This window comes from Diadema antillarum, unplaced genomic scaffold (assembly GCF_040938485.1).
Source record: "Diadema antillarum isolate AM-2024a unplaced genomic scaffold, OU_Dant_1.0 scf00000064, whole genome shotgun sequence".
Classification (NCBI taxonomy): Eukaryota; Metazoa; Echinodermata; class Echinoidea; order Diadematoida; family Diadematidae; genus Diadema; species Diadema antillarum.
The window spans coordinates 1,860,563-1,870,000 of NW_027270953.1; the positions used below are offsets into that span (position 1 = coordinate 1,860,563).

The 9,438-nt window shown below is 37.5% G+C and overlaps 1 protein-coding gene across 1 annotated transcript in view; it reads left to right on the forward strand.

Annotated features, from left to right (window-relative positions):
* The first annotated feature begins 769 nt into the window (after positions 1–769).
* Positions 770–9,438, forward strand: part of LOC139716376 (uncharacterized) — a 13,565-nt gene continuing 4,896 nt past the window's right edge. Inside the window, exons 1-5 of the mRNA XM_071627922.1 lie at positions 770–1,589; positions 2,695–2,789; positions 5,070–5,209; positions 6,068–6,390; positions 8,446–8,579. Coding sequence (XP_071484023.1) covers positions 2,706–2,789; positions 5,070–5,209; positions 6,068–6,390; positions 8,446–8,579 — 681 coding nt within the window. The 5' untranslated portion in view covers positions 770–1,589; positions 2,695–2,705. The remainder of the gene's footprint in view (positions 1,590–2,694; positions 2,790–5,069; positions 5,210–6,067; positions 6,391–8,445; positions 8,580–9,438) is intronic.

Below are 9,438 nucleotides of genomic sequence, written 5' to 3' on the forward strand. Positions count from 1 at the left end.
ACTATTGTCAAGAACTATTAAGAGAATAATGCAATATAGCGGAGTCATACAGTCGCCATAACAACATTAGTAGGTTTATTTATCTTATTTTGTATGTCCCCCCCCCCCCCGAACACGCATGAGCTGAGCTGAACAAAAATGTTGGCAAACGCGAAGTGCGTGATGTGCATTGTCTTCATTATGCGTGATATGTTATGGGGTTCCGTGGCAGTATATCGTTTTCGTACAATGGTAATCCAGGCATCTGACCCAGTGAGGTCGCTCTGCACTTTGCTGCGCACCCGTGTCAAAAGAAGTCGAAATGACATGCTTGTAGGCATAAACGGCGTCATCGACGTGTTCCCGTAAGGATTTTTTTTTTTTGATTTACTCTGCTTTCTGTCGCCAGTTAGGGGTTCTATTTCACAAAAATATAGGTTTCGACATATTAAATGGAAGTAAGGTCATTAGAATGAATAAAAGACAACCACTTATTGTGATGTGGATAAGATGCAAATATGATATGACATCTGTTAATAACTGAATCCTTTATTGTATTTCAAAGAAGAGAATGATAAGGGCGTTAAGTTGTCACTAAACCCATAGTTTTCAAGACAAGCCCTTCTCGTTCTCAACAGACGTTTTGTTATTTCCTGACTAGAACAAGATACAATTATTTAAAATGCCATTTTAGGGTATTGTACGTTGCATTCTCAGCTCCCCATATTAAGGCTAGGCAGTCACTGATGTCAAATTCGTAGTACCTTCCTTATGGGGGTATCTCACCGCTGCTTGAAACTAGTTCGCGACTAGTTCGCGACTAGTTCGCGACTCCAGATTTTGCTAGTTGCAGAGACGTCTCCGCGACGTCTCCGAGACGACTCCATCAGTTGCGGAGACGTCGCGGAGACTAATAATCATATCCGCGACTGCTGAGACGTCTCCGCGATGTCTCGGCAATGTCTCAGAGACGTCTCAGAGACGTCGCCGAGACCTGCTGGAGACCAGAAAAACTGGTGAGAGGTCTCTATTTGACGCTGTTTGACATACTTTCGAAACCACGTGACCCATCTGCGTGCTGACATCCTGCCTAGATCAAGTCATGTGATCCTGCAATGGCTCCCTCATATTTGAAATTTTTTGACACCTGCCATAACTCGTCTCAGAGACGTCTCCTTGGTGAGACCGCAAGACATTTTTATGTTGGAGACGTCTCAGCGACTGAGAAGTTGGAGACGTCGCGGAGACGTCTCCGTTGGTAAGATACTAGCTTTACACCTAGCGTATTTTTGTATATCTTTTGTATGTTAATATAACATATTCTGCATTCTTTCCCACCATCAGCTTCCATAACAATGAGAAAACTTCAGCGTGCTGGGGTACCATCGATCAAGGTCCATGTTACTCAAATTGTTACCCTGTCTGAATAAGTGAGGACTCTTTTTGTGCAAGAATGAGTCCGCTGATTGTCAATATCAGTCTACGTGTCACATTCACAATGTGAGCATTAAGTTTATTCAGATCAATCACTGCATTTCAAACACCAGGAAGTCTGATTGACGAACTTTGATTTCAACCATGTGAAATCATTGCATTGCACTGGGCCTGATGTAAGTAATAACCTTTGTATAATATTTGCCTTTGTCTTTATTGATTATCAAAGTAAATTAAAGTAGAATAAAGAAAGTTTCACGAGCTGTCATAGACGATAAAAGCATTCTTAGAACAAAATCCTACTCAATGTCCTAATTCCGATCGTTGATCTAAAACTAGAAAATAATCATGCGCTGCTACATACCAGTAATCACAACTCGTTTTGTGTAAGCTTTAACGATGTGAAGGCCATTTCCTTATATACTTTGTATACAATGTTAGTTTTCCTTAAACATTGATGATAAGGACTACGTCTGTTCAGGCTGTTGACTTATTATGTGATAACTCCTGTACAAGATGTAAGGCTGATAACGTGCGGCTCGGTATGTCGCATTTTGGGTACAATGAGAAAAGCAAGTACTCAATCAGAGCAATGGTGTCGTTCATGTATTTGTTTTGTACATTTCCTGCACAAGCCGTCAACTTATATGATAACAATACAACTCTGAGAAAGGCTTTTTGAAGTATTCTCGGGCGAGCACTCATGGCTCGACACAAGTCTGGCTACTTTAACTGTGTGTATAAACCTGTGTGTTTTTTGATCGTGTCCTATACCTTATATAAGTATCCAAGGTTCTTGTGAATTTTTTTAACGTTTTGTGATCGCTTTCTGTATAGTGCTTTCTGCTTCCAAGGACCCCCCCCCCAAAAAAAAAAAAAAAAAAATCACGACCGTTGGTAGTTACGTTTTCATTATGCCACATTTACATATCTTACATTACTTGCAGTTCGTTGGCTGGATTCAAGTTCATATCATTCATATTGACATTAAACCGCAATACATTATTTCATGTCCGATTTTGATGCCGTGTACCCTTTCAGTTCGTATAGACTGGAAGAATATTGTGGACACGTGATGGGGATGATTGTAGTTTTGTGGCAGAGAAATAAAGATTTGTGAAACCTTTCTCAATAGTCCATAATGTGACCAATATTGTCACTATCGTGTCCTTTTTTATTGTGTTGTATTATTATGGTCGTTTTGATATCTTTTGATATGTTACGGTTATCATGATACATTTACTCAATGTAGGGCCCATATACATTTCTCTAAAATCCCAGAGACAGAAATTATGGCGACACAGAAAAAGAACACTGTTTATATTCTTCTGTCGATTGCACTCATCTGGAACTATGGGAGCATGGCCTCGAATGTTGTAAGTGCACTATCAAATTTATCGTTGTTGATTGATAAGAAATATATATATATATATATATATATATATATACATATATATATATATATATATATATATATATATATATATATAATTATATATATTGTGTATAAGCTAGGCTGGTTCTCCACACGGTCGAGACCCCTTGTGTGTGTGTCTTTCTCCCTCTCTTCATGTGTATAAAAATGTATATTACAATCATATAGTAATAATAATGTCACAATAGAGGAATGCATTAACTGCCAATTGCCTTGATTTTGGTTCAAATTCCTCTATTGAGACATTATCGTTCAATCAATCAATCAATCAATCATAGTTTATTTCCAATCAACGAAAATCAAAACGTAATACAAAGTATCATGAAATGATATTGTCTAAACTTTAGGTTCATGTAATATACGAAATAAATTACATACATCAACATATGTACAATAATCAGAAGGAACGATGCGTATACATGTATACTTCGCGAGCTTTCAGAAAATAACTTCATTTTTTTTTTTTTTTTGGAAAATAGCGATCCACAGTAGTGGATCGATAGGGATGGCAGTACTATTTCTAGTACTGCCAATACGCAGAGCAAATGCAATGTATATACCGTATACATGTCTCTATATATATACAGTTAACAACAAAATTATTCATACCCCTGAGAAATTATTAGTTTTGAGCAGATTTGTTACAAGTGAAGGATGAGTAAAAGTGATTGGGTGTTAAATTTTTACTCTTATTTGTCCTCTATAAATTGACATTAATTCCTGTTTCACCTCATTTGCATAACAATAGAAATGTTGAGATGCAACACCAATCACCATCACTCCATCCTTTACTTATAAGAAATCTGCTCAAAACTAAAAATTTCACAGGGGTATGAATAATTTTGTTGTTAACTGTATATATATATATATATATATATATATATATATATATGTATATATATATATACATATATACATATATATATATATATATATATATATATATCCGTTGGGTATATATCCGTCGGGAATATATGGTTTCTGGAGGATTGAAAAGTGCTCAATGCTGTAAAGCAGAGCATATTAGGCGTACCTGCATGTTTTGGTGCCTTGTCTGCTACCGGCGGTTTCACGCTGTCGCGATCTTCAGGCAGACTGAAGTGGTGTGTTTCTGTGCTCATGTGGAGCGGTGGATCGGTTTGACGCATGGATGGTTTTTCTTTTCCGGTGTATGCATTTGGATATAAGTTCTGATCTTTTATTGAGTGCTTTTTTGTTTCTGATGATGATGGCTTTCTCATCGAGTCAGAGGTTGCACATGCCACTCCTTCTTAGAGTTAAATTTGACTTTTTTTGGATGTCTCATGTCAGTGTGAAGTTTGCGCGTTTGTCTTTCAGGCTCCAGATGTATTTTGAGAGTTGGGTTTCGTTTTTGTATTTCTCGTTCTTGATGGATTTAACATGGTTCCTATATCTGTCCTTGAAGGTACCCCCCGCCAGTCCGTAGTAGCACTTTTCCTCATTGTCATGCTTGACGGTTACTTTATACACAAGAGCCGTTTCCATGCATCTTCCTCTCAACGGGCATTGATCTTTTTGGCGGCAGTTGCATTTGGGTTTGGGATCGGTGTCATGTGACTTGGATTGTCCGATAACTCTTTGGTTGTGGGATTTTATGACTGCATCCATGTTTTTCATGCAGCTGTAGCTCACTTTTACCGTGTTCTTATTGAATATTGGGTTCAGCTTGTGCCTTTTGGGAAAGTGTTTGTTGATGAGCTTCAGAAATCTACCCCCCACATTTGTCTTAGTCGAATACATGAATATATATATATATATATATATATATATATATATATATATATATGTGTGTGTGTGTGTGTGTGTGTGTGTGTGTGCGTGTGTGTGTGCATATATATATGTATATATATATATATATATATATATATATATATATATATATATATATTCCGTGAATATGTGGACGAAGGAATACATGAATTAATGGTCCCCTTTGAAATCACCAGTAGCTATATGAAAATGTAATTCTTCTTATGAAATGGAGAATAGATTAAATTAATGTAGGCCTATTTGCTTTTCTAGACAAATCCACTACAATGATTAGTCTTGAAAGAAGCCTACAACATGTATACGAATACAATGTGTGAAGCTTGAAGATGGACTATATAGCTTACGTAATAAAATAAGATGGCGCCAATGTAATTTTCTCAAACCTTCTTAGCGGGGTTCTTTGATATGTTTTTCTGAATTCATTTCACAGAAATGGGATTGTGAGTTTGACTCTCCAATGATGTACGACGAGAGTTCTGATTGCCCGAACGGTGCCACAGGTCTCATGCTCTGCGAGCCGGGCCAGAAGAAAATCAGTTCATGTATCAATGCGAGTGAACATACAACTATGTGAGAAAACCTAAACTATCACTTGACTCTACATGCCCAGTCCAACCCCCAATATTCGCATATACAAATGTAGTAAGCGGGTTCTTGCCGGGGCAGAGCCTGCACTTTCGTGGAACTTAGGCTGACATACAGGATAACCAAACAACAACAAAAAGGAAACCCCACAATCAGTTAGTAGGCCCTGTATACTTCCTAGATTTTTAATCACGTTTTCGTGTTCTCTGATACAGCCATGGAACAGTGACCATGGTACCAATAAAATGTTTGGAAGTTTCAAATTATCTCGACACCGTTGATTAACATGACTTTCATAAGTGGTTGCGTATTTTTTTTTTTATTTCCTGAAACAAAGTAAAAAGGAATATTGCTGTGGAATCAGGACAGTTTAAAGGTTTTTGTTATGACTCCATTCCATCGTTTCCACTGGGGAGGAAAAAAAAAAACTTTTTTTTAATGATAATGAAATAAATTTACAAAGCGCAAATCTATGTACATATATTCTGCATTGCAAAAGTTTCTGATGTACTTGAAGATAATGAACAGTTCACAAGCGAAAAAAAAGAAAAAAAAGGAAATTGTCTTGAGTTAGGAATTTCCTGACTTCTAATGATAAGTCAGTCCACAGTTTGGGATCTGCGCAGGCAAAAGTAATGCTTCGTCTCCCATTGTTTCTTTTCTCTTTCTTTCTTTCTTTCTTCCTTTCTTTCTAATTTTTTTCCTTTTGGGCGTTTTATTTTGCTTGCTGGGATTTGTAAGAGAAGAGTCTCCTTAGAATTGCGCAGATTATGAGAGTCTTTATGAGTGTGCTTACTTTATCTCCCTTTCTCTTTTCACCTTGTTTCATTTTCTCACCTGTAGATGTGAAGATTGTCCTCATAAATTCTTCCTGGCTAATTTCAATAATTGCACAAATTGTCACGAATGCTCGGAATGTGATGGAACGGATGCCATGACTATAACTTCTTGCGATATTGCGAAAGACACAGTCTGTGAAACAACGACAACTTCGACGACTTCACAAGAATCAACCACAACACCCTCAAGAGTGTCAGTGTCCACCCGGGACAGCCAAACAGACGAAAGTGACGTTGCTATGACAACTTGTGAGAACTGTAAGACAACACAGAGCAGTAACAAGACGACAATTGTAACTGGGTCTGGAAATCGTGCTCCTGAAAACGGTACAATGAGTTTACTCGGTTACATTATAGATTTCGGTGATTGGAAGGGAAAATGCGCTATAGATGAATGGCCATTGATGAATACCAGTTATTTAACACAGGCTTGACATTTTTAGTGATGGAAATAGATGTCGGAACACCATGTTGTTTAAGAAAAGACGTTGTTTTGGTGGCCACCAAAATTTTGAAAGTGGGCAGGCTCCCTGCATTGCTTTTATGTGTTTTCCCGGTCTATAGAACAAAGAGAACTATATCACAAAGTGCTTGATGACCGCGTGCATTTCAGATATGTCTCCAGATCTCCGCGAGTCCTCACGAACAAACGGACAAACGGACAGCCAAATTCAGTCAAACCATTTTATTTCTCACCTAAATTTCACGGCCTATAAAGTTGAAGTACATAGAGATATACCCATGATGCTAAACTTTATGCACTTAGGGAGTCCCAAAGTGTAAATAATGCACGATTGACTAACATTAAGCAACATTGGATTTTTTTTTTAATCCTCACATCTATAGATTTCAAATACACATAGCGGAAGAGGGCGCCCTGAAATAAATAGGTTTTCCGGACAATTTCATGCCTTTGTCATTCCAATTCATAAATGCACATTCAAATTCACGCATCGCACGCAGGCGAAGATATTCGGGCATTCAAATTTAGAATCCGAGCAATCAATCTCATTTAAGGAAGCTCCATTTCGTTTCCTTCAAATTAAATTCACGCATGAGCGTTCATTTCCGAATGCGGGCATTTCACACACGTTATTTCCTACCCGTGCATTCAAATTCACGCGGTAGTCCCAATGAGCTTGTTTGGGGCGTTCAATTTCATTTTCAATTGACCAGTTTCATTCTTCGTGCAATCAATTTGTTAACAAAGTAAATAGAGCAGCTTTTTGAAGAATGGGGTAATGGGGGTGATTCTGGGGCAAACAGTATTAGTATACTGGGCGAAAGTTTCTTACAAAACAAGCAAAGAGGTTTATACACAACCAAGGCTTATATGCATTAAATTATGATATGTTCATTGCTGTTGTATTATTCTGTTGTATTCGTGGTTTATCATTTCAAGACATTTTGAATTATAAGGCCCATTCAGCAGTGCATCCAAACAACACAATGACAATTTAAACATACTACTTGGTGACACTGCATGCACTAAAAAAGGACAATGCCCCAACACTAACCACATAATGCATCAATTCAAAGACAAACTGAAACAAAAATCCAGATCTCACCTAGTCCCGCAAATGTAAACCAATAAGATATCACAAAACAACAAGCAAGACGTGTGCTTATGTTATCAGTTTCAATGAAGTGGAAATCGCTTTTCTCAAAGATGCCAGTCAACCTCTCTTTAGTTTATGATCGTTTGTATATACTTGAGTATAGTGCTTGATGTGGGTGTATATACGACTGCCATTTTAACATCGTGATGTTCAATTTTAGAATGACATGGTTGGCGTATAGGGCAAAATAAATTATCATCATGAAGACCAATCTATTCAAAGGTGGTGGAAAAGACACGCAAGCGTGGCCCCAAGCTGAATGAATGCAAAAACTATTTTAAATTGAATGCACTTATTTGGAACATGCATGGTTGCCTTCTCATAATAACCGACAATATTTCTTGCTGCCAAGCGCCTGCTTGAAATGAACTTGAAAACTCATTGCTCAGTCAGTCAGTGAAATACATGCTCCTATCTTAGATTTGAATGACTAAATCAACATCAATATTGATTGCTCCGATATTGAATTTGAATGGTCTGATTTTGAATGTGATTGCTGATTCAGTGCTGAGAGCGTGGAATGCGTGAAATTGAATGCTCGAAATAGGAACTTGAATGGCAAAATTATGAAATTGACCAGGAAAACCTTACTTTATCAAAAAAAAAAAAAAACAAACAAACAAACAAACCTTTGCCGTGCATGTAAACTAGTACACGGCACTGCAGCTTATCTAACTCTAGTGGGAATATGCATCTGCTCCACTGGCTTACAGTCTATACCTTCCATTTTATTGTTTGTTTGGGTTTTTTTTCACATTGACAGGTTTGTCGCAAGGTAATAAGAAAACGATAATCATTGTAGTGATCTGTGTCATCGTAATCCCGGGACTGGTCGTGGTCGTGCTGGTGGTATTATGTCTTCTACGGAAGGTCAACTGCCCACTGCGGAACAATAACGTAAGAATTCGAAGAAAAATATTTTACGTAATATAGGTTTTCCCGTATAATTTCATCAGATTTGCGTTCGATTTAACAGGTGCGATCATTCAAATTCGAGCGAATTTAAACGATCTTCGAAATCAACATTCAAAAGTGCTATCTAGCTCATCAAATTTGATTTCATCAGCATTCTTTTTCATGATTTTCTCACATGCCCGTGTAAAAAGCGGGTTCAAATTAAAATTGGGCTAGAAATGCATTAAAATTCGTATCAGCACTGCCATGAGGAACAATAAGAAATTCAAACAGCAAACATTTACAGCATATGGGCAGTGTTTTTCCATTACAGCGTAATATGTTCTTTGTTGCATTTCATCTGTTTAAACAAGCAATGCAAACTTAATGGTTATTGAAATGGGACCTTTGACTTACCCTGAACTTCATAATTCTTCGACAAAGTCATCTGAAACAACTTTCATACGCATACACGCATACGTTATATTCACTTATGCATGACTTATATCTAATAGTGTGAAACTTTTTCATAAATATGATCTGATGAAATTGAGTGGGAAAACCTGTATTAATATGAAAGCATTCAATCTATCTTACCAATGATTGTTCACTCTCCATGCTGCACATTATGTCACTTCATACAGTGGGCCGAATGCATTAAACAAACAATTTATTGCTTGAAGCAAAAGCACAAGCTCGTCTAGCAAAAGGTCTAGCTCAAGCAATTGCTTAAATCGATAAAATACATAACCTTTTGCTTGTGCTTATACCTTTTACTTGTCCCGCACAAGCAATTGCTTGCGTTTTCAACAAAAGGGACGTGACGCCTGTGCGAACACAAGAACAAAGGCGGGTGTGACAG